General features: G+C 46.8%; 1 protein-coding gene across 1 annotated transcript in view; it reads right to left on the bottom strand.

Annotated features, from left to right (window-relative positions):
* Positions 1–1,032: 1,032 nt before the first annotated feature.
* Positions 1,033–25,766, bottom strand: part of LOC119400224 (muscle calcium channel subunit alpha-1) — a 129,833-nt gene continuing 105,099 nt past the window's right edge. Inside the window, exons 27-33 of the mRNA XM_049420240.1 lie at positions 25,225–25,321; positions 21,755–21,857; positions 20,833–20,931; positions 19,352–19,482; positions 9,267–9,374; positions 7,970–8,196; positions 1,033–1,884 (exon numbers count right to left, since the gene is read on the bottom strand). Of these exons, the coding sequence (XP_049276197.1) occupies positions 1,488–1,884; positions 7,970–8,196; positions 9,267–9,374; positions 19,352–19,482; positions 20,833–20,931; positions 21,755–21,857; positions 25,225–25,321 (1,162 nt within the window). The 3' untranslated portion in view covers positions 1,033–1,487. The remainder of the gene's footprint in view (positions 1,885–7,969; positions 8,197–9,266; positions 9,375–19,351; positions 19,483–20,832; positions 20,932–21,754; positions 21,858–25,224; positions 25,322–25,766) is intronic.

The following is a 25,766-nucleotide window of genomic DNA, read 5'->3' as shown; positions in this document are numbered from 1 at the left end:
CCCAAGCATTGAAAAAAAAAGAGAGAATTCAAGGAGCTCCGTGAATCTGCGGCAGCGTTGTGACCAAGTTTAGTAAGGGAATCGTGAACATTGTTCGGAATACGCGCTTGAGAGGCAGTGTTCTGTAAGAGTCCACTACATGAGCACGCCGTGGATGGCAAGGACTCGAGAACCATTGGACCAGCCCCAATTGTCACTGGCGGTTCTCTAATACATTGTTTTAGCGCACGTTGAGACTCTACTTACGGGAGTCTCTCAGAACACCATCCCTGCTGAACACCGCTAGGAGAAACGCAACAAGTCCAGTCGCCTGAAATACCGTGTTTTCTATCCATTAAACAGCTCGTTTGCAGGTTATTATTTTCGATGAAAGGATGACCGCTTATGCATGTTGGAAAGCTGACATTTCGCAGCTAATTTCGATTTATGAGGCACGTCGATACAGTGTACGCAATATCTTACTATCAAGGATCACACGGTGACTTTAAGGGACAGAAGTAATGACCTGGGCTGACGGCGCACGTAATTGTGCAAAGTAAGGCGAGTAGAGGCATGTTGCGAGTATGACCAACAAGCGGTTCCCGTATGCACAATGGCAAGGGCGACCATTTTCAAAACGTCTCGGTGATTGAGTACCTAGAAAGTGAGTGGACGGTTTTTCTACGAAGTAGGACCACATTTACCTCAGCTAACGTAGGTCAGTAGCTATGCACTCACGTCGTGCTTTCGCCTTCATATTCACTGCGGTGAACAATGCGAGCGTCCATAAACGCGTGTAACGCGGTGTCTTACAGGGGAGACAGAATTTCGCGCACTAATCAGCGGCCGCAGCCCGCCTGCCTATTGTTATGGCTTTATGATTTCGTAGATTATTATTGCTGGACACTACGATTAATTTGACATCGCATATAATTGCCGCACAACGCTCATAGGCATATGGTACCACGAAATAATATTTGTAATTTCAGATAGAGTGCAAAATATCATTAAGCACTAAATGATGGTACACAAAACGTGTTACCTTTCTATATTTCAAAGAGCGTGTTGGGAGGACCTGGTTGGTAAGACATTATTATGAGGACCTCAGTTGCGCCTGGGACGACATACCAGATTAGAAGCAGAGAGGAAGAACGCAGACTATATATTTCTTTCTATTTACAGGAAACTCACGGTCCTCTTTATTGTAAACACTCAGTGATATGTTAGGGAAATTTTTAAGTTTATAAGATGAATACGGACCTCGTACGCATTATTTGGATGGTACTACCCTTCTTTAACAGACTACACCTTTCCTGTGGTAATACATTTTGCGCATTCACAAAAACTTTAATTGTATGTTTCTTGCTCGCTTCTATTTGCAGGAACTCAGTGGCCTTTTTTACTGTTAATAATCAGACAGGGGCACATTGGGATGGCGAATATGGACATCGCCACTCGGCTCTTGTAGCAGTGGACCCCTAGACTTCCGCTCACCACCTGACTTCTGCCTAGAGCACAGAACGCGCAGGCGTAGAAGGCTGCCGGCGCGTATTGGCAAGCGGAGAGAGTGTCACGTACTGGGGCTGGCAGAAGTAGAAGTCCGGCTGGAACGAAGCCCTAGCGCCGAACGCCGGCGACCCGCTGCTCGTGGTCGTGGACGGCTGGCGTGCTGAGCGCGACCGGCGCAGCGAGCGCAGAGGGATGGTCTCCGCGGCGCCCCTGCGGTCGTCGTCGTCCTCTCCGTAGAGCGAACTGCTGCCGGCGCACGAGCTGCCCGCCGCCGACGAACCGCCGGGGGCAGCGTGCAGCGGCGAGCTGCTGGGCGACACCGACGGTGCCTGGCGAGTCGTGGCCGACGGCGACGAAGACGGCGCCCCGCACTGGTCGGGGTCCTCGGTCGACGAGCTGCGGCGGGCGCGCAGCGCTTCATTCGCACCCGTCTTTGCGTGCCAGATCCGACCAGACCCAGAAGACTTACTGAACATCCCACAAGCGACAACACTAACCTTCGTCGACTGTGCATAACAAGACCGACTCACTTCCACCATTTTCCCTCATAGAATAAGCATAAACTACACATAATTTGCACATGTAAGGCGGCTCTTTAACAAATGCTTTCACCCTCGCTCTTTATAGTGGGTGCCGTGAAACGCTGGATGGTTCCGTAGTTATTCAGTAGAGTGCACATTGAACAAGTGGTACAGCTCTTCAGAGGCGAGCTGCAGAAGCTTAAACGAGTATAGAGTGGAGTGTGTGCGCGTTTATGTGGAACTGAAAGCCGTAACACTTACCACGAACGTAGCCCAAAAAGAGCTCATATCACGAAACACGCGCCATGTGAAGAACATAAGAAGTGTTCGTAGTTTTACCAGGGGCGCAACTAAGAGGTAGAACAGAAAACAAGCGAGAAGCCGCCAACAAAGACGCGACCAAAGCAAAACTGACATGTGGTGTGACGTATCTGAGAAATCCCACCCGGGGAAAAAAATCTAGCAGACATATAAATGTATTTGCAAAAACAGTTGCGCAATAAGACACATAACATATTTTCTTTAATTATGCGCACAAATTTGTGGTACAGCCCAGCAAATTATTGACGCTCATTAATGGTGTTCCAGCCTATGAACATAAACCTTTAGCTTACTTCATTACCGCCGATTCCTGTAGTAGTGCGCAAACGGTTCGCGTAAACACGAATACGGCGAAAGAACTATGGCACAAAATATCGCAAGGCTCCGCATGTGCTCGACAAACGAGCACATGCGGAGGGTCATGCTGGAGTGAGTGATCACATGCCGACAGGCAAACCACGAGAGATGAATGCATGCAACGCAATTTGTTTTCTGCCTGGCCCACAAAAAATTGCTGATCATTTTGTGTTCTAGAATGTTTTGACTCGATAAACGTACGCACTACAAGCTTAGCTAACTTTCGCTATCATCAGACAGAGCGAATAAAAAAAGTAAAGGGGGTTCACTTGTAGGCGGTTATCTCACGTGCGCCTTGCAAGTGCTCTTTTAGCCAGGATTTAACCCTTCAACGGAATTTCTTTCTGTATGTTTTTCCATTTTTGCCACTGGGACATTTATTCATATAAGGGCTCAGCAATAATAATGCACAGCAAACAGTGTGAATGCTCCGCAGAACAGCCGTTTCATTTCTTTTTCTTCCAGCACTGCCTCAAGCAAACTGTTTCTTCAATCCTCATTTCAGTCAGTGCAGGCGCCTGCACAGGGATCGAGGAAGAGTATGAAATTACTGAATGAAGACAGAGGAGAGCGAGCACCCAGTATCCACACCATTCCAGAACACAAATGAATAAGCAATGCAGGACAAGATGCACGCTTCAGTCAAAAGCACAGTATGGGAAACAGTGAAAATCGTAAAAGGAACAAAAGCTAGAGATAGGGAAAGCAGGAAAATAAATGAAGAGTAGAGAAAGGATAGGGAAAAATGAAAGGTAGTGGAGAATAAAAGAGAAAATAATACCAGCAGGGCAGCCAGAAGAGCACGAGTGCATCGTCACGAGCTCGCACGACGTGCCTCCGCCATGGAAACAAAGATAAACGTAGAGAGAAAAACAAGGATAACAGAGAAAGGCACACCCAAAAGTACAGCTGTGTACAGGCCCAACTTTCGCAATGCGCTACAAGAGGCCATGCATGTCTGCACCCTGTCTCAACATAGCGGTTCCGCGATCACCCAGCTACCTCTTAAAGTGCAGATCGCAGTGAATGAGTGCCGCGTACATACTCGGTACTAATTGTTTTTTTTTTCGAAAATCTGCCCTTAGGCATAATAATTATTCAGTGATCAATAGAACAGCGTTTCCATATCAGCATAAGTCCGTAAACTTTCTGCTCCAGCCACGAGGCTCTTTTTTAGCCATTTAAATCACAATAGCAATATATATGCGCATTTGACAAATTGCAATTGAGAGATAGAAAGGTCACTAACATCATACGCGTCTGCCTTCTATGCAGGAAGGGACAACGTGGGGACACAGAAGCGCTGTACACATATATATACCATTTGCCGTTTCGCGCAGTTTAATGTTCACGCATGCCATGAACATTATGCTGTGCTGCAGCACGCTGGCAATTTATACGGGGAAACCCGTCGCGCTTGATTTCGCTAACTAACCCAGCCACATACCCCATGAACCGTAGACACAGAACGCCACTTAATAGCACCTGACCTTTCGGAATCCTGGCGCAATGTTTCAACGGCCAACGTGTTCGTATTTAGGTGGCGCATACAATGATACCTCCTCTTTATCGCTCACGTGCACTAACGATAGTTCCAATGTCTCAAATGAAGTTACAGTTATATGTAGGCACGGTTTTACAACACGGAAGCACGTTGTAGTTGCAAGCATCGCCTTCCACACATTACGATATCTAGAAGCGCATAGCCATGATGGTACTCTACAAAGCAGGAGTCTCAATCTCACTTCAGCTGGCGGGCCGCAGTTCCGACATTTGTCTCCCGCAAGGGCCCAGTCGGCGAAGAAGGTTGGAATATGATTGCGGGGAGGGGTTGGAGTTTAAACGAAATGTCCGCTAACGTTGTCATGTGAGAGAAGGTCATTCGCATATACGACTCATTCTTGAGGGGTATTGGACGCCAGGTTTCGAGAAACATATTGTAACGCGCAGTTCAGGTAGTTTGGGAATAATTATTTACTATGGGCTAACTTGTGCCCGAAAAGTAAACGAAAAATGCTCGCAGCGTAGATCAAGAATAATCAATCCCAGAAATTCCTCTAGTGGCGCGCCACCTCTTCTTCGCCGAATCGCGCGTAGAGAAGGCGCGTGCCGTCACGGTCTTTTCTTCTTTTATCATCGGGCTGTTGTTCTCTTGGAGGGCGCACGAACCTGCATGCGTAGTTGTAACCACGGAGCAAGAATTCTTGAGGAGGCGAAACTGAGCTTGCTCGGGCGTCCTAATAAAGTCACGGAATCGGGCACAGCGCTCACGCGCCCTCTGGCGGGAGATTCCGCTAGCGGAGAAGGAAGAATGCGCGCGTCCCTCTCACCGCGCTCTCCGACGAAGCTCGTCGGTTCAAGGCCATTCGTCGCCGATTCGCCTTTCGCGCTTCACGCAGAATGGATGTGTCTCTGTGCGACCTCGCCAGCTCCAAATTGTAACGCGACAGCGTTAAGAGCTCGTGTCACAGAAATGCCGGTGTCCGTGTCGGTGAGGCTAGCACTTGAGAAGGCGATGCCCACGGGGCCCGATTACGCTATCGCGTTCTGCTCTTGAAGGCGAAGCTCAAGCGCACTCCACGCTTTTTTCGGTAAATTAACGAGAAAAATGGCGCCACATACAGGAAAATTACCAGCGTGATATATTTTGTACAACGCGAAATCAATAATTTTTGATAACGTGAACTCAATGAGTTAGGTGTTATTTCAACGAATGATGGGACTTGCCCTATATGCCATCAACTCAGATTTAGGTTGTTGCGGCGGCCGCACTTTGATGGAGACGAAATCCTAAAGGCCCGTGTGCTTACATTTAGGCGCACGTTACAAAACCTCAGGTGGCCGAAATTTCACGTTGTGTGTTTTTTTTTTTTTTTTTTTTTTTGAGAACAGCAGACAAGTAGCTGGGACAGCGCGTAAGGATTGAAGGCACGGCGTCTCGTAACAACACTGGCCGTTTAGGTTTGTCAAGGAGAACTTCGCCACCGAGCTCGCCATAATAGCGCCGCCTGTCTATGTCACTGTTCGAGATGTGCTTCTCGCAAACGCAGTCACGAGGCGTCAGCTGTCGGTCTTTTCTTGGTATGGCGCGAGCCTACGCTTCCAACCTCTCTGGGTCACTAGGAACTTTGAAGATAATTACCTTCTCCTTGCAGAACGCGTACCCACTGCTGCAGTTCGGCACGGAACATTTCCGCCTTATCCTGAAGAAGCACTGGTCGAAATCTGCAAAGCACTTTCCTTTGTCGCGACGTCAAAAGCGCGCGCAAACATCGAGGAGTCAGCGCCGCCGGCGCAACACGCTGAAGCCACTGAGAGCGCTAAAGAGAAAGAAACCAGTAAATCACGAAGAGAACTTTCCCTCCCAAGGCCACCTACGCATGCGCGCGCACAACATGCGAGCGAGGAGCGCGTGCATGCGGCGGCAGACGTCGTCTGCTCAGGGGCTCAGCAGTTCGTTTAAAGCGCTGTACGGACTATAATTCTGGCAGTATCCATTAGTAGCTAAAATATCTGTCATATCTACCGATTGATGTTACAGAGAGAAATCTTAGGAATTTTACATTGTACGAGGCGCTATCACGATTTTTATGCGTCGCGTCCATAGAAGAGCATGTAAAAGATGGCAACAGGCCGAAAGCGTCATCTGTCGTGCTTCGGCGTAAACCGCATTGCGCCGTGACGCTATCGCGCAGCCCTCGCACGCTGCCGCGGCCTAGAGATTCTCCTCCTCAAACACTTCTTGCTCCGTGGTTGTAGCGTGGTATCTGTCTTGCGTCAATATCGATACTGATCGACTGAAATCTAGACGCGGATTATAAAATAGCACAGGCTATCTTTTGACACATGATGACCGCGCGGGGTGCCTCACGAAAGAAACAAAAATGCTTGAGACCACTCCCGCCTGTGTAGATCATGAACGTACTTATTAAGAAAAGAAATATGAAACGAACACAGTCAAGTGCGGTCCGGACCACTGGCGAGAGGCACGCGGGCCGAGTGTTTGAGACCCCTGCTCTAAAGAGTGGAGGCCCATTATTTTTTTAGCTTTATGCTATTTATGCTATAGAGCACACGTTTAACTCGTCGTGTTTAATATAATGCTCGCACTGAATAACAACTCAGAGGGCGCACGTAAAACAAAGGAGGAAGACTGAGGCCTGCTCACTTAAACACGCGACTTGACATATTTGAGCCAGCGTTTTGCTTGCAAACAACTGCGCCAGGTAAACATTTAAGGCGGAAAGTTGGGCTAGTTGGTAACGTGAATAATAGGACATGTTTACTAGCGAAAAAGACGAGGACGAGAAGAAGGAATACAGGACAGAAGAAGGTCCTGTATACAGAAGAAGGTCCTGTATTCCTTCTTCTCGTCCTCGTCTTTTTCGCTAGTAAACATGTCCTATTATGCGCCAGGTAACCTCGAAAGCTCGTAAGCGCGGGTGCTCTGTTATCGCCGTCTCCATTACGAGCAGGCAGTACAAGCCAGTCTTGCTAAGTCACAACGCGTGTTGGGCAGGCAGACTAACTACGTATAATCCTGCGAAGGCTACGGCACGTATTGGCGAAATCCTATTCTTGACATTGCGTGGCGGGGAGTTAACACGGAAGAACTCGAAGCAAGCAAGTGGATAAGGTTGTCTCCTTCACAAGGACGCGATGGGCTCTCTCTTCGAACATTAGCTGGCAAGGCTAAACTGCACAATTCAGCTTCGAAGAGAAATAACTGATAATTCCGCATTAGTTTACATATCGCGTGTCGTCTTCAAGGCTTTGACAGAAGTGTCCCATACACGTACACAATGAAAGTAGAGGAGAGGATCGTATTCTACACATTCTAAGGGTAACAGCCCATAATGAGAGAAAACACAGGCAAAACAAAGGTCACAGCGCCACTTATGCATATTATCTCGTTTGGCACTGCTCACTCCTAATGATTTTTATTGCGGCAAAAAGCGTCGTTCGAACTAAACACGAAGAGAAGACAAATACAGTGCGTCGCAAGAGCGTCAGTCGCGCTGCAAGACACAGAGATGGCTTGTGTAGAGGCCCACCATTGAGTATCGCCTCGCACTTGGAGTTCAAGTGACAACGTGTCATGCAGTGATTTACGGAGTTTTCGTGTTGTGCTACTACATTGGGTCAGCATGTACGTGCTTCTTTCTTCGTGTCTAATTTTATTTGCGCTGTTCGCCCCAGAGACAGAGAAAAGACTGTCGCCAACTACAGAGAAAAGACTATCTCCAACTACCATAACAAAGCCACCCTTGCCGGGAAAATACCTGGAAGGGCTCCTGGGCGAGGCCACGGTGCCGTCGTGCTTCGCGCGCAGCTGCACGTGGTTGGAGGCTCGCTGCGGCAGCCGGTGGTCGAGCGAGGCCGTCGGCGAGACCCTAGCGTGCTGGTAGCCCTGCGGCGGCGGGACGCGGGTCGTCCCCGACACGCCGCCGTGCGGCCGGCTCGCGGCCCGCATCGACGACCACATGCTGCCGAACAGGGTGTGATTGCGCTGCACAGTGCCCACAGCTTTTTGTTAGTAAACAGTTCTCTAAAGGCTATAGTAGCGGCGGTGCTAGCATGTACGGCGAGAGGCGACGGACGACGAAAGCGAAATAGTTTTCTTTTTTCTCGAGTTTACGGCGTCATACGAAGTGCATGGAACGTGAGCCGGCACAGTGCTGCACTACTGCCCTTGTTTCTGGGACGACCCAAGCGTTTCCAACTGTCGGCGCCCCGCAAGCTCTGTCCAGCAATAGAGCTACAAACTCGATCTCCGCTACCCCCCTGTGAAACGACCTCACTACGTGGCCTCTGGTTAGGGGTAGCTTTCACAAAATTATACGGTTTGCACATTCGAATGTTAGATAGCACCATCATTTACTCCTGCAACTGTGAAGAGATGGCGAGGCGTATATTCCGTTTTTGCGGTAGTTTCATCGTCCAATGCAATTTTCTTTTTACTGTTTTAAACCGGTTAGTCAGTCAGCCTTGTCCACAGCAAAGAATCCTTGAACCATGTCCCCACGTGCTGCCGGCCTGCAAAGCCATGCGGGCATCACTGATGTTCTTAAAAGACATTTGTCTAAGGCATCGGTTGTAGGCTGGGCGTTTTCCGCGTTGATACCACTCGCCCTTTCCTTTTCGTCTCTTTATTTCTTTGTTTCTTGAAGCAAACCGGACGCGCGTCTCGTTGACTCCCTTCCCTGCATGCTTGCGCTGCACCTCCTCCTTACGCCATCCTTTTCGCCATTTACTCTAAGAAATGCACGAAGAAGGTTAGCAATGAACATTATTATTATTGTCATTATTATTTCATCTATTACCGCCGCCGCGCACGTTGAACGCAGTTTCGTGCGTAATAGATTAGGATGTAAGCGCAGGTCATGACCTTCCCATCAGAGCTCGCCTGTAATATGATTTCTTTTTCTTTTAGGCACAAACGAACAAGCACGGGCGCAACGAGTTCACAGGCGGATACTAAACATCCATGTTGTGAATGAAAACGGCATACTCTGGAATTGGCGATGCCGTAATGCTGACGCGATGTCTTTGTAAATGGGTCCAGTGGCAACCACTCACTCGGTGCATGGGTTCGTTGTCTAGTCCTTCTTCGAAATCCTGGTCCAGGTTCCCGGATACAGCGCGCCGGATTTCGGGCCCCATCTCGTGTAGTTCTCTGAGGCCCGCCTGTCGAAGTTCCGAACAACCGGCTTGGTCAACAATGTACTACGTTTATGACAGTTCATATGCCACAGTTCAAGTGAAAGATACGCTCTTATGCGCAAGCGAAGCAGTAGAGACTAGAGGTGTTGTCCTTTACAGTAAAAGACCGCAGGACTCGCGATATTAGCAAAATTTAAGTTGACTGCACAAAATAATGACACGCTAATCAAGATGCGCTAAAAGTATATTACTATGTTGCAACCGCACATGCTTCCGTTTGAGCGTCAAATAATCTTCCGAGATAATATGAAGACGTCGTCGGCACCAACCAGTACTAACAAAACAAAAGACGCTTCGCACGCGTCAGAGAATTCATTTTTTGCCACTCATTCAAAGTGCGTTTTTTGATGTTTTTTTTTTTTGTGGGGTTTAACGTCCCACAGTGACTCAGGCTGTGAGAGACGCCGTTGTGGAGGGCTCCGCGTAATTTTGACCACCTGGTGTTTTTCACGGGCTCTCACATCGCCCACTAGGGTACCGATATGGGCTTGTTGGTACATCTTGAACAGGCTAGTAGCATAGCGCGGGAAGACACACGGACAAAGAAGAGGTACGATACGAACACAAGCGCTAACTTTCAACAACGAAAATTTTATTTTCAGGATCGGTCATATATACACACACATGAAATCACGCGACCGCAGTGAGATATTTTCGTTTACAACTGATAGCACATGGAAAATTGCGTTCAATCTTATCCGTCACACAGCGTTTAAACATGACAACCGACCTTAACTATCGGGCATGCGTAAATATTCAATTTCTTTGGTGGATAATGACAGTGACACCTTGCTGATACAGTGGTCGCCGGCGGAAAGAATGCGATCTGTCTCTATTATCAGTCGTACAGGCTCCGATTTACTTCTTGAAAGAATGGCAGTATTCTCTAGTACCGGGTGGCATGCACACGTTTTGCAGTGAAGTGCTAAAAAACCGTCACCTGACACGCCTTTTACCTTATTTCGGTGTTCCCTCAACCGGTCATTAATGCATCTTCCGGTCTGGCCTATGTAACAATTGCCGCACGAGAGGGGAATGCGATAAACAACGCCAACAGCGCATGGGACAAACTGATCCTTGTGTTTCTTATCACAGACCGACCGGGTAGTCATTACAGGATTAGTAGCTCTACATAGGGTGCTCAACTTGTTCGGAGCTGAAAAGACCACGTTTATGTTTTCTCGCCCTCCTATTTTCTTCAAACTGTGAGATAACTGATGTATGTAAGGTATTACAGCTGTTCTCTTGGGTTCACGCCCGTTACCTTCACCGTTTGTCGGGGGGCACCTGTTCGAGCGTTCCTGCTTTAGCACCTTTTCCGCTACTGACACTAGCACATGTTTAGGATAGCCGGCGTCTTCCAGACGTGTCACCTGTTGATGAAAACTTGCCTTCATTAGGTGAGGGCACGACTTTTTGAGGGCATTTTTGAAGCACAGGTTAGTTATGCCCCTCTTCACCAGCTTGGAATGAGCCGAATGATACTGGAGAAGAGGTTTGTTAGCTCTTGGGCTGTAGGACCAGCAGGTCAGATTGTCAGTGAACATGAGGTGAACATCGAGAAACCGTAGTGAACCATCGACTGGCATTTCAAAAGTCACGTCAAGAGGTTTTAAACACTCGCGAACAGTTATGAACGCCTCGTCACACTCCTTTTTAAAACTCATGCTAGGGCAGTCAAGAACAACCAAAAAATCATCAACAAACCTAAAGGCTTTTCTAAAGACGGTTACTCTCGTGAGGCGTTCACACATGGCTCCGTCTAATTTCGCTAAAAACAAGTTACTAAGCACTGGAGCAAGGCACGAACCGATGCAAATTCCCTTTTTCTGTAGATAAGGCTTGTTGTCCCACTGGATAAAGGTTGATGACAGGTAAAAACGCAGCAATTCTAAAAACCCTTCAGTAGAAACACCTGTTTCATGGGAAAACCTAACGGCGCCATAACTGTCAATACATTCTTCGACACAGTGGAGAAGTTCACTGTGCGGAATGGAATAATACAAATCTTTAATATCTGCTGAGAAGGCCTTTAGACCCCCTTCAGCGTTACTTTTAAAAAACTCGATAACGTCATCCGAACTTTTCACGAGAAAAGGGTCACATATGTCAAGAACGTTTAACTTCGAGAGCAAATAGCGCGCAACTTCTTTCTGCCAAGTACCTCTCTCAGAAACTATAACGCGGAAAGGGACACCGACCTTGTGGGTTTTAGCGCTGAAAAAAACCTCTAGTAGCTTCTTGTCAGACTTTAGTACATCTTTTCCTAGTCTTTGAAGGTTCAACTTCTTGCATAGTTGAATAGCTTTTGCTGTTACTTTCGTAGGTACTATGTCCTTACGCTCGTTGAATACAGCCGATATTGCTTCACCGGCTTTTTCAGAGAAACATTTGTGGGAAAAAACGGCGAATCCACCCTCTTTATCTACCGGTATGACACACATAGAATTGTTCTTCAAGTAGGACTCTACGCGTTTTACAGGCAATTTTGAGGATTGCTGCTTGCAACGTACCAGAGCATCCAGGCCTTCCGAATTCATCCTCGCGGCATCTATTTCGGGGGCTCTCTTCGAGACTTCACGGACGACGGACAGGTGCCCCCCGACACAGGTGCCCCCCGACAAACGGTGAAGGTAACGGGCGTGAACCCAAGAGAACAGCTGTAATACCTTACATACATCAGTTATCTCACAGTTTGAAGAAAATAGGAGGGCGAGAAAACATAAACGTGGTCTTTTCAGCTCCGAACAAGTTGAGCACCCTATGTAGAGCTACTAATCCTGTAATGACTACCCGGTCGGTCTGTGATAAGAAACACAAGGATCAGTTTGTCCCATGCGCTGTTGGCGTTGTTTATCGCATTCCCCTCTCGTGCGGCAATTGTTACATAGGCCAGACCGGAAGATGCATTAATGACCGGTTGAGGGAACATAAGGTAAAAGGCGTGTCAGGTGACGGTTTTTTAGCACTTCACTGCAAAACGTGTGCATGCCACCCGGTACTAGAGAATACTGCCATTCTTTCAAGAAGTAAATCGGAGCCTGTACGACTGATAATAGAGACAGATCGCATTCTTTCCGCCGGCGACCACTGTATCAGCAAGGTGTCACTGTCATTATCCACCAAAGAAATTGAATATTTACGCATGCCCGATAGTTAAGGTCGGTTGTCATGTTTAAACGCTGTGTGACGGATAAGATTGAACGCAATTTTCCATGTGCTATCAGTTGTAAACGAAAATATCTCACTGCGGTCGCGTGATTTCATGTGTGTGTATATATGACCGATCCTGAAAATAAAATTTTCGTTGTTGAAAGTTAGCGCTTGTGTTCGTATCGTACCTCTTCTTTGTCCGTGTGTCTTCCCGCGCTATGCTACTAGCCTGTTCAAGATGTACCAACAAGCCCATATCGGTACCCTAGTGGACTTTATTTCTAGTACAACGGGCCCCTTTCTCTGTGGAAATCAGGACCCCGGTCGTATAGTCGCACTCATCGCCACGACAACAAGCTACGCGAGAGCGCTAGGCTTTTGCATTCGAAAGAAGCATGTCCCATCGGAGGTTACGGCATTGTTTGGTGGCTTTACGCCATCGTTTGGCCATGAAAAAAGGATTCTGAAGATTCTACGCGGCGAGCGACTTCGACAGGTGCGCCTACTGAAAGACTGCCTGAGTGTGCGGTTGTTTGACCAGTATGAGCCATGTGTCGCAAAGAATCTTCTGCGGAAGCACCTGGGCTTAGCTGACCGGATGACTGAACTTCTTTGGCAAGTTCAGCTAAGGCAACTTCGAGGTCAAGTGAACAGGAACTGTCGGAAGGTTGTGTGTGACGTCCACGTCCCCGAAGGTTTCGAACTTCCCGGTAGTGTTCGTGAAGTGCTGGGGCTTGGTCCCAAGTTTGCCTAGACCACCAAGAGGACCAAACCGGAGCTTCTGTCCGTCGTCCGTGAAGTCTCGAAGAGAGCCCCCGAAATAGATGCCGCGAGGATGAATTCGGAAGGCCTGGATGCTCTGGTACGTTGCAAGCAGCAATCCTCAAATTGCCTGTAAAACGCGTAGAGTCCTACTTGAAGAACAATTCTATGTGTGTCATACCGGTAGATAAAGAGGGTGGATTCGCCGTTTTTTCCCACAAATGTTTCTCTGAAAAAGCCGGTGAAGCAATATCGGCTGTACTCAACGAGCGTAAGGACATAGTACCTACGAAAGTAACAGCAAAAGCTATTCAACTATGCAAGAAGTTGAACCTTCAAAGACTAGGAAAAGATGTACTAAAGTCTGACAAGAAGCTACTAGAGGTTTTTTTCAGCGCTAAAACCCACAAGGTCGGTGTCCCTTTCCGCGTTATAGTTTCTGAGAGAGGTACTTGGCAGAAAGAAGTTGCGCGCTATTTGCTCTCGAAGTTAAACGTTCTTGACATATGTGACCCTTTTCTCGTGAAAAGTTCGGATGACGTTATCGAGTTTTTTAAAAGTAACGCTGAAGGGGGTCTAAAGGCCTTCTCAGCAGATATTAAAGATTTGTATTATTCCATTCCGCACAGTGAACTTCTCCACTGTGTCGAAGAATGTATTGACAGTTATGGCGCCGTTAGGTTTTCCCATGAAACAGGTGTTTCTACTGAAGGGTTTTTAGAATTGCTGCGTTTTTACCTGTCATCAACCTTTATCCAGTGGGACAACAAGCCTTATCTACAGAAAAAGGGAATTTGCATCGGTTCGTGCCTTGCTCCAGTGCTTAGTAACTTGTTTTTAGCGAAATTAGACGGAGCCATGTGTGAACGCCTCACGAGAGTAACCGTCTTTAGAAAAGCCTTTAGGTTTGTTGATGATTTTTTGGTTGTTCTTGACTGCCCTAGCATGAGTTTTAAAAAGGAGTGTGACGAGGCGTTCATAACTGTTCGCGAGTGTTTAAAACCTCTTGACGTGACTTTTGAAATGCCAGTCGATGGTTCACTACGGTTTCTCGATGTTCACCTCATGTTCACTGACAATCTGACCTGCTGGTCCTACAGCCCAAGAGCTAACAAACCTCTTCTCCAGTATCATTCGGCTCATTCCAAGCTGGTGAAGAGGGGCATAACTAACCTGTGCTTCAAAAATGCCCTCAAAAAGTCGTGCCCTCACCTAATGAAGGCAAGTTTTCATCAACAGGTGACACGTCTGGAAGACGCCGGCTATCCTAAACATGTGCTAGTGTCAGTAGCGGAAAAGGTGCTAAAGCAGGAACGCTCGAACAGGTGCCCCCCGACAAACGGTGAAGGTAACGGGCGTGAACCCAAGAGAACAGCTGTAATACCTTACATACATCAGTTATCTCACAGTTTGAAGAAAATAGGAGGGCGAGAAAACATAAACGTGGTCTTTTCAGCTCCGAACAAGTTGAGCACCCTATGTAGAGCTACTAATCCTGTAATGACTACCCGGTCGGTCTGTGATAAGAAACACAAGGATCAGTTTGTCCCATGCGCTGTTGGCGTTGTTTATCGCATTCCCCTCTCGTGCGGCAATTGTTACATAGGCCAGACCGGAAGATGCATTAATGACCGGTTGAGGGAACACCGAAATAAGGTAAAAGGCGTGTCAGGTGACGGTTTTTTAGCACTTCACTGCAAAACGTGTGCATGCCACCCGGTACTAGAGAATACTGCCATTCTTTCAAGAAGTAAATCGGAGCCTGTACGACTGATAATAGAGACAGATCGCATTCTTTCCGCCGGCGACCACTGTATCAGCAAGGTGTCACTGTCATTATCCACCAAAGAAATTGAATATTTACGCATGCCCGATAGTTAAGGTCGGTTGTCATGTTTAAACGCTGTGTGACGGATAAGATTGAACGCAATTTTCCATGTGCTATCAGTTGTAAACGAAAATATCTCACTGCGGTCGCGTGATTTCATGTGTGTGTATATATGACCGATCCTGAAAATAAAATTTTCGTTGTTGAAAGTTAGCGCTTGTGTTCGTATCGTACCTCTTCTTTGTCCGTGTGTCTTCGCGCGCTATGCTACTAGCCTGTTCTGACATCGCACTGTAGACGGGTCTCCAGCATTTCTCATCCATAGAAATGCGACCGCCGCGGCCGGGATCGAACCCATGTTTTAAGGTTAGCAACCGACAATCGTTACTACACCACCAAGTAAGTGTTGCGACTATCATGATCTGGATATTGACTCTACAGCCAAGCCGAGGACACAACAAAGCAGAAAAAGAGAAGATAAATATACTCCATCTCAGAAGTTCTCTACAGCACTAAGGAAGCTACAGGGTCCTTAGCCAATAGGAAGGGTGAAAATCCCTCGCGATGTATTAATCCGCGCCGCGTCGTCTGCTCAGCGTCCCCATGGCGTCTGCGCGCCCGCGTTGTGCGTGTACAGACGGCAAAAAAAGAGAACATGGCTGCACCCATTGACGCTGGTGCCGTCCGCCTGGAATTTATCACGTCGTCGTCGTGCGCTTTGTGGCCCGTAAGTTCCAAACAGCGCTTGTATTTGCTTTAGATTCATGTCCTGACGCTTCAACAGCAATGTATTCGTGACTATATTGCGCTAGTTTCATGAACCCCGTTATCAAATGCGCGCCACGTTAGGCTTAGCAGGCGTGGCTAAACAAAAGTCTGATCTCGCCAATAACGACAAAACGTACCTGCTGCTTTGTCCTCGTCATGAGATGGCGCCAAGCGATGGCTCATTTCGCCATTGATTTCTTTGTGTCAGCGCTGTGGCAAGCGCAACTTCGGATCGAAGCAGGCGGTCGCGTCTGCATGGGCGCTGCCATGTTGCATTGTAACCACAGTTACCGGCGGTTACTGATGCAACAATTAAAGAAATCCGACGTAAATGCGACGAAGAATAAACATATCACTCACTGATGCGATGTAACACGTGCTAAACAAGCGCAAATGTCTCAACCCTGCGAATTGTAAGGTCATTATATCTGGAACTAGTTTTTGCAGGGCAAACCTGTGGCTTGCTTACACCCCGTAGCTTTGGTAGTGCTGAACGGTAGTGGTGAGATGGAGTATAGTGTGCATAGTGCACCGTTTAACTCGAGCTTGTCATGTGACCTACGTCATAAACCTATGCCGTGCAAGAGTCGTGTTAATCTATCATTTAGTACATGCCATCTTCGGGAACGCGCGGTAAAAGCACGGAAAACGAGCGTGCATCTCCTACTGGCGCGGTCGAGTGCCAGCTCAGCGCGAGGCTAAGGCTGCAGGTGGCCAGGGCGTGGCCTGTTGTGACGTTAAATGCGCATGGCTGGTGCACAGGCTCTGCGACTGGGAATGGCTGCTTGCTCAGTGCAACGCTTCGTACTTGCTGTCTCACTGCGCGCCTATGATATGGACGCTACTTCATCTGAAAATTTCTGAGGCGCGTTGAAATGAAAGGCACGCGAAGCTTTTGCTGACCTACGCGTGCCTTGCTCATGAAGCCACAAATGTTGACCTGTTCATGAGGGTTGCAACGCGGGCTTGTTGGTCACTCATATGAAAGGCTTTTGGTGTAGCGCGAATAGAAACACGGACACGAGAAGGCACAAAGGAACACCACACAGCGCTACTAGCAACAACATGTTTATTTTCAAGAACTAGACCGCTTATATACCATCAAAATCAGGCAGACAGCTGAACACGTGGGATCACTCACATAATGCGTAAAAAACCACTTCACCTAAGCAAAATCATGACAGGATAAAACTGTAAAACTCCGCTTGCGCAAGAACCCCAGCTCTTTAGGTGACAATGCTATTGATGGCTCGATCACACACAACTCACCAAGCGCATCGATAAGCTCGTATCTGCTGATGATGGGCGTATCTGCTGATGATTTTATTACCTTGTTACACTTGTATTTGACTTCGACATTCATTAAATGGAACAATGAGATACTTTTACAGAAAAGGGTATTTGTACAGGCTCATGTATAGCGCCTGTGTTAAGCAATCTTTTTCTTGCGGAACGTGACCGGTGTGTGGCAGATCGTATCGAGGGGACAAATGTTAAGAACGTGTTTCGTTATGCAGATGATTTTATTATTTTTATTGACAGCTCGTGGAACAATTTTGAAAGTGAGAATGCCAAAGTGTTGGATGTGTTTCGCGAAGGTCTTGATCCCCTAGAAGTGACACTTGAACGGCGGAGCGAGGGGCGTATCAGGTTTTTAGACTTAAGTATCGTTTGTTCTGACAACCAGCTATGCTGGAGCTACAAACCACGTGCTCAAAAAGCTTTACTCCCATTTCATTCGAATCATTCGAAACTAACCAAGAGAGGTATTGAGACGATGTGCCTCAGCAATGCTTTGAACAAATCTTGTGCCCACCTAACGAAGCATAGCTTCCAGAACCAGATTTCACGCCTTAAGGAATCTGGCTATCCAGGTCATATTTTAGTGTCTGTCGCAGAGAAACAGCTGATAAGAAGTCGTAGAACTCCAAGCCAGTGTAACGCACAAGGCCGCGTAACGACAGAAACGAGATGCACTGCTGTACTCCCCTATGTTCACCAGCTGTCACATAATCTCAAGAAGGTGGCATTTCGCGATAATATTAGGGTAGTCTTTTCAGTGCCGGATAAGCTCGGGAAACTGTGCGCCATGACAAATCCAGTTAGGGCAGAAAAAGTTGGTTGTACAAAAAAGCATGCAAACAAATTTGTTGATTGCAAGAGTTTTGTAATCTATCGTGTTCCGCTCTCTTGTAGAAAGCAATACGTCGGCCAAACCGGCAGATGTGTCAATGAGCGATTAAGAGAGCACCATTAGAAATCGAATAGACTGGCGTCTGATGGGTTTCTAGCACTCCACGTTCATGCCTCCGGTCGCTGACCATTGTTTCACAACATCGTCATTGTTGGTCAATATAAAGAAGAGATCACCCGCCTTAGAGTTGAAGCCGAGCTTATCGATGCGCTTGGTGAGTTGTGTGTGAGCAGGCCTTCAATAACATTGTCACCTAAAGAATTAGCAGGGACAGTTGGGCGAATTGGTTCAAGTTCATCTTTAAAAGGCGCGAAAAAAACCACAACGGACAGGTAGGACAGGTAGGATAGCGCGTCGTCCTGTCTCCTTCCTACCTATCCGCTGTGGTTTTTTTCGCGCCTTTTAAAGATGAAAGTCACCTAAAGAGTTGGGGTTATTGCGCAAGCGGTGATTTAAAGTTTTATCCTGTCATAATTTTGCTTAGGTGAAGTGGTTTTTACGCATTATCTGAGCGATCCCACGTGTTCAGCTGTCTGCCTGGTTTTGATGGTATATAAGCGGTCGGTTTCTTGAAAATAAACATGTTGTTGCTAGTAGCGCTGTGTGGTGTTCACTTGTGCCTTCTCGTGTCCGTGTTTCCTTTCGCGCTACACCAAAAGCTTTTCATACCTGTTCATGTTTAAATGTGCGCTGGCGTTACCACACTCGTTAATTCAGTCAGTAAGCTGACGCGACCACCTGACTAAGCTACGATCCTTACTAGGACTAACGTTTAGCTCAACAAAGCGCCAGAAGAAAGATGACAGGGCACACGGCTATGTCCTGTCGTCTGTCGTTCTGTTGCGCTGAAAGTTACTATAGACAAGCACCTCCTATCCCGTTAAGGCATTGTGTTGTGTACAGTCAGCCGTTGAAATGTCCGCCTGCGCACGCAACTTCGTGTTGTACAGTCCTCACTTTGCCTTCTTCTCATGCACTCATCCATCAGCCAATGTGTGGTCATTTAAGTCAACTAATATTCTAACAGACCGCCAAGCTCTCGAGACTCGATGTTCTGAGGTCGAGCAAGGTTAGCACTCCCCTTGCGTGTGCCCGTCCTCATTTCTCTTTTCTTTCTTGGGAAGGCTGTATGGTATGTTTGATCTGTGTGAATTGAGAATGCCAGCAAGAAGTGCTACTTGAACCTTCTAGAACAGGCACAATATGGTCGAGCGATGCAAAAGTGAGGCGCCTTGCCTGCAGGGCGACGGTGCTTTCGTTGGGCTCCTTCTGCGATGCTCGCTCCTCCTTGCGCTTCTTGAACCTCCGGAAGTAGTCCTGGATCAGGAAGGTCGCGTAGAACTTCCCCACCGTCACATCGTCGTCCGCTGGGCAGGAAATCACGCAACACCGTATAAATAACACGCGACATAACGACATTAAGCGAGACACGGCAAGATTCGTGCACAGAAAATGGTGATTAGTTGTGCGCTGGCGCGCAAAATGTTTTGCAAAGACGTAGGCTAGACGACATTAAGCACTGAATCCCAATTTACGTAGTAATGTTTAAAGCAAAGAATTTACCGAAATAAGTGAAACAGCTATCTGCAAGCATTAGGCGCCGGAATAAACAGAGTAAACAAGTAAAGACCAAGTAAAGACCAACTGACCAAACAAAAATGCGAACTGGGATGCGAATTACGAGTGAGAAACAGCGCTGAAAAGACGGGACAAGAAAGGACACGGGGCCACGGCGCTGACTAACAACCAAATGTGTATTTATTCCTTGTCAGCATAAGTATACTTCACCACTATCACAATGAAACTACAGAAAAATGAAGACTCAGCCTGCGCAGAGGCAGTAATGCGATCAATGGGACATGAATGCTATCTCCTTCGGAAGGAGGGAAATCGAGGGGAGGCTTACACATGCCTCGCCACTATTGTGGACGTAATAAGCACATCCACAGTAGCTTCTGTCTGTCTCTCACACGATTCAGCCACCCGGCCAAAGTTTAAGCACTTGCTGAACGCCCAGCCATCTTGAACTGGTAGCTGCGTTCATACTTGTGAACTTTGTCGATCAAAAAGCAAATATTACGCATATATGAGGCGCAAAATCAATACGTAAGTGTTAGGTGGTGTGTTCCTTTACTATAAAATACATATATAAGTAATTCAAAAGACACTAGTGTTCCTTAGGCTGCACTGAAAATGCGACGCTATGCACGCAAAAGCCCTCTGCCGACGATATGGTGCTGCCACCTGGCAGTGGCCCTGGGAACAGCATCACAGGTGGCCGCGGATGACACCAGGACTCACGTAGTACGGCCGGCAGAAGACTATCTGTCTTTCGAAGACATTTGCAGCAAAGCACGCAGATACGCGGCCAATTTTTTTTTTTTTACGTGCCGCGTTGTCGCTTTAGCGACTAAGAATGTACTGTGTGGTGTCTGTCAACGAGTCACAATAAAGCAATCCGCAGTGGACATTTATTCTTGTTTAAAGAATCGCGTCTACTCCGTTATTTTTATGTTGTAGTTTATCATATGAGCGCCAAAGCCCATCAAGGTTGCACTGAGGGACAACGCAGTCTCCATTTCGGAGTCAGTGTGCAGGTGTACTTCTCATATCACAAAGTACTCCGGCACATTGTGCACCCCTTAAAACGACCTGCTCGCCAATACATATGACACGCTAAAGGGTGCGCATAGAAAAAGTAAGGCGCCTTAGCATACCTGCGGGCGGCACCACTTGGTCGAGTAGCTTGGGGCTGGTCCTCTTCCAGATCTTCTTTATGATGGCTCTCAGTTCTTCATTGGCAGTGTCAATATTCCCTGCAAACACAAGCGTTTTCAAACGTGTAGGTATGAGAAGTATGATCAAACGAAAAATATAAATGAAGGAGACGCAGTACTCCTCCAGCAGTATGGCGCCTTGTGTACTTGTGCGGTTACTTATGTTCTAATTCGAATCTCCAAAGACTGGTTCTAAGATGAGTCATCACTATAAGGCAACCAACACAATGCGCTGTGCGCATTTTTTTTCTTTTTTTGCTGTCCTACCAAGTAAGGAATGAATGTTTCAAATAAATTCTTCGGGAGCCTCGAAGGGTGATTAAAGAGAGAATTTTCCTACTCCCATCTGCAGCGTGAAACTACAAAAAAAAAGAAACATGCGCACTTGTCGACAGGAAAGCTTCCAATTTCTGTAAAACTTCAGGCTGGTCGAATATAAAACCTCGTACCATTCACTGCATTGCGCATTACCTACACTTTAAGAACAAAAATATCAGCTGTTTGGCGAGCCCTCAATTGCCACAATATGACTCTCCGTAAAGATAATTCTCCTTTGGACAGCCCCACTTCCCTCCGCTCTCCAAAGAGAGTTTGAATGATTGGCGAAAGGGAGTTAACGTGTGCCGCTAAAGAGATTTAAATGTGTGGCAAGTCGCCGAACAGAGTAAGAGCCATTTTTTCTTTTTCTACAGCAATTACTGCCAGCCATCGTTACCGCCAGTTCATCGTTCTGCAGGCGTGACACATTGATTTACTCCTCCACGGCGTAGTTAGGAGGCACTCTGAAGCTCTTCTCTAAAAACAATGAGACAATTCGATGACTATTTCAAAGGTCGAAATGAAATGGACAATGAGCACTCACCGTCTGTTTTAATCTTGAGCGAAGTACGAACTACAGCAAACAAAGTGGCGTTGAACATGACTGTACCATCGCTATTGAGCGGCATGTTCATTGATACTAGTTTCTGCAAAAGAATGCGAGAGAACAATACTTTTGAAGAATGACAATAAAAAGCAACTGAAAGAACACATGTCAAAGCACTGACGTGGATTGCTGCAATCTAATTTAGTGTTTAGATGCTAGTATTTAGATGTTAGTGTTTGAACCTGTTTACCATGAATCCGTTTTTTCTCTTTTTCGTGCCGCCGCACTTTTCCCAGAGGCACTCATTTCCTGTATAAGTTGCCGCCGCGACAATACATTCCATGTTGCTTAATAAAACATGTTGTTGGGCTAGTTGGTTCATACTGTGCAAAAGCTAAAAATGAAACTCAAAGCAATGAATACAAGAAGTACAGGAAAGAGCATCACTTGCAATTGAGCTTATTCGAAGCAAGGTTCCTTTTTATACAGTGCAGCGCGGTGCGCAATTACATTTGCGCACAACAATCTGGTAAAACCGCATGTTTATGAAATCATGCTGCTCTAAAAAAAATGTGATTCTGCTCCATAGAGGGTCACAGACGTATCAGTGATACAGAATTCTCGTTTGACATTTATAAAATATACCTCTATTAGTTCACATGCCACGGTATTCTTACTCCTTCCGCGCATGCGAATATTTGTAATACCGGTGTCACACGGTCAGTTTTGATCGCGATCGGGTCAGATGTGGATCAAATTTCTTGATCGTGACTGACTCCTTTACGCAAGACGCCGATGGGCGCCAATCAATGCTTTGAAATTTGATCGCGATCGGGCTTAATCGCGATCAGCAGTGCACCGTGTGACACCGGCATAAGATCCGGCCCACAAATGCAGGATTCACAGTACATAGGTAAATAAGCATTAATCTCATTTTGATCGAACTGTATAAAAAGGACCTTTCTTCAAATAAACCCAGTTGCAAGTGACGCTCTACCTCTTGTTTTCTTCGCCTTGCGTCCGGTTATTACCTTGTGCACATTTATTGTTCATTTTACGGCGATAGAGAGAGCAAGCTTCCAACTGAAAGGCGAGCCTTTGGTGTAAGTTTGACGGCGGCTGAAGTCCTTAGTTCTCGGTGTTATGGAGAACAAAACACATATTCAAAAAGGACGGATTGCGAAAAAAAAAATACTGCGCACAAGGGAAATAGACGAGAGCACTTGCGCAATGCACCAACTAGCCGCTATTTTTTTTTAACAACACGCCATATATCCCCTAAACGTGTGCTACTACACAAAGAAACACTTTTTCTGTATGCGCAGTAAGCCCTGAAGTCCGTAGGAACACCCTTAGTTTTTGCATGCGTGCAAGTGCTCGGATATCGGTCGTAAATGAAGCATTCGGTGTATTGCCACGTGCGTTTCCTATTATCACTTTTGGTGCACTCGTTTTTCGCCCAGAAAGACTGTCAGCAACGCTCAGCGCAAACCGCGCCTTATTGTTCGAGAATCTTCGCGATGATTGTAGATCGTTTTTTTAAGATTGTGCGCAAGATGCGAACACTCTAGCTTATTCTAGAGCGCGCGCGACAGCCAGCGATAACGCTGGAATATTCGACGGCACATGTTTAAATGCCGACACGCTTCACCGCTTGTTAGTTTTATCGACGACCGACGCCCTGTTCGCCGATATCAGTGCACAGCGTGTCTTGCTGTAGCTTGAGTTTTCATTTTCCGGCCACAAGTTTGGCCAAATAAAGAGTTTCAGCCTGAACACGACGACTGCTGTATTCGTCGACGTCACGACCCCGTGACAGCATAAGTTGTCCTTTGAACGTTTTAATGGCCCCTATTTTGGAATATTTTCTGCCAAAATCAGCGTATTTTGATTTCTGAATAATATGATGGAAGTGCTTTCATTGAGAAGTTTGAATGAAAACTCGCCTATGCATGTAAAATGTTTATAGATATGAGAGGAACCTTTTTTTGCGTTTTAGCTCACTGCTGTAAATACTGCAGCTAGTTATGCCAGAATGGACGGCAGCAACAACGTAAAGACAATGTAAATGTCAACCATTGTCAAACGTTCCTGGAGGATTTCTATATACAGTGTTTCAGGGTAGCCGGTCCGGTGTGGCTTAGGTTCCCGTTGATCACATTATAAACAGAGCAGATATAGTTACTTTCAGTGCCTATCTATGGTGTAATGGTTGAAATTAAATTAGGATAGATATAACTTTTCGGCTCATTGCGTATTGTAAACCTAATGTTTCCTACGAAACATGGCTAGAGTCCGGCCTGATTCGAAAGCACCGGAAACCCGCCTCTCGTGTACTAGAAGAGCCGCTACCGCAGTAAGCAGTACCCTGCACTCTGCTTAAACGGAAAAGGGGCAGACAAAAATGTGTTCCCATTAGTCATAACTTTATTTAGGCGAGGGACATGAGAATCACCGGAGATCGCTTTATTGTAAAGGCATCTGCGTCTGTATCTCTTGATTTTAGCCGGGCCAAAATGTGTTACCGCGGTTTCCTTAGAATATTTTGGTTACACTTTTTCCAAGGTTGTGTACACGCTTGAAAAGATTTCCAATATTCCTGTGCAGTAATTGTGCCTATAACAGCGTTGCGAAATTTCAACAGCGTGTCTTGACATCTGCTTGGAAGCAGCAACTTGCACTCGAACTGTACCGTCAACAGATTCATGCCTCTTGGTAAAAACTTCACCGATAACATCCCAAACTGTTTCAGCAGAGAAGATAACAAGGACATCTGATTTACTATCTACATTTTTTTCCTCCGCGCAATACATACCCTTATAATTGGACAGAGGTGGGATTCCACTGTCTTCTCTTCTCTGTCTCCTTCTCGCGATTTTCATTCCACGCCAGAAACAAGTATACATACTAAATCAAAGCACCATTTTGCCCGGGAAGAAGTGTTTTACCAAGATCAGAAACGTTGTTTTTTATTTCGCTGTGTGAACGGAGATGTAGCGGCTGCCTGCTAGGTCCTAGCACCTGGGTAGCACGCTTCCTCCCCGGGGATCAATATTTCAGTGCGTGAAGTTTACATATTGAATGCAATGTTTTAGCTGACATCTTTAGACTTTATCACCTTTCTGACCCAAAGCGTTCGATTCTCTTCATTGCTTACAACATCAGCACACGACAAGATTGTAGAACTTTTCTCAATCCTTACGTAGATGATGTACAGATGGTACATCCCCTTAAAGTTTCGTTAAACAGTAATTTGTAAAAGGTTCTTTACACTGAACAAAAGTTTCCTGGCACGGTACTTGCATAGGCAGTCAAGCAAAGGTGGCACCCTTTCTCTCCTAAAGCGACATTCCCGTCTAAGCTAGTTATGTTTAACTAGAATCAAATAAACACACGAGCAATGCTCTGCACGCAGTCATAGCACGAGTCAGAGAAGAGGACGCGATGCTGCAGATCAACGTGCTGACCTTGCAGGCGACCCGATGGGGGCAAAGTTTGCCGAATCCCAGTGGGGGCTGGATCTTCCGCAGTAGCGTCACCACGTCCAGGTGCTTGATGCGTCCTCTGAACGAAAAATAGCCACACTCTCGTCAGTTGTGTCACTTGAAGTTTAACGTGTAAACTGTGCAAAAATGTTCCAAAAGCAGGGTGGATTCGTGAATGTGAAAGGTGTACGATTATTAACAAGTTAACAAACGTTTCTCCACCTATGCAGGTGGCATCCCAGGTATGCACTGAAAACAAATGAGCGGAGGTAGACCGGTCCTCTAGTCACGTACGTCCTTCTAAACGTCCGTTGAGGGGCCGCGGTTGTGTTGCAAGCCGATGCGTCGCGTCGAATGAACCACGATTCCAGGAGTTTTCTCCACGCCCCCCCCCCCCCTCCTCCTTTGTTCCCGAGCCAGCGGCTTCGCAATGGATAGGTCGAAGCTATGCTCTTCTGTTCAGCGGTGTTCTACAAGCTCAGTATTAGAGGAGCGCGTTACACGGGTGACTTTAGCAGCATCGC

The sequence above is a fragment of the Rhipicephalus sanguineus genome, chromosome 10 (genome assembly GCF_013339695.2).
Source record: "Rhipicephalus sanguineus isolate Rsan-2018 chromosome 10, BIME_Rsan_1.4, whole genome shotgun sequence".
Classification (NCBI taxonomy): domain Eukaryota; kingdom Metazoa; phylum Arthropoda; class Arachnida; order Ixodida; family Ixodidae; genus Rhipicephalus; species Rhipicephalus sanguineus.
This window is presented reverse-complemented; position numbering and strand designations above follow the sequence as displayed.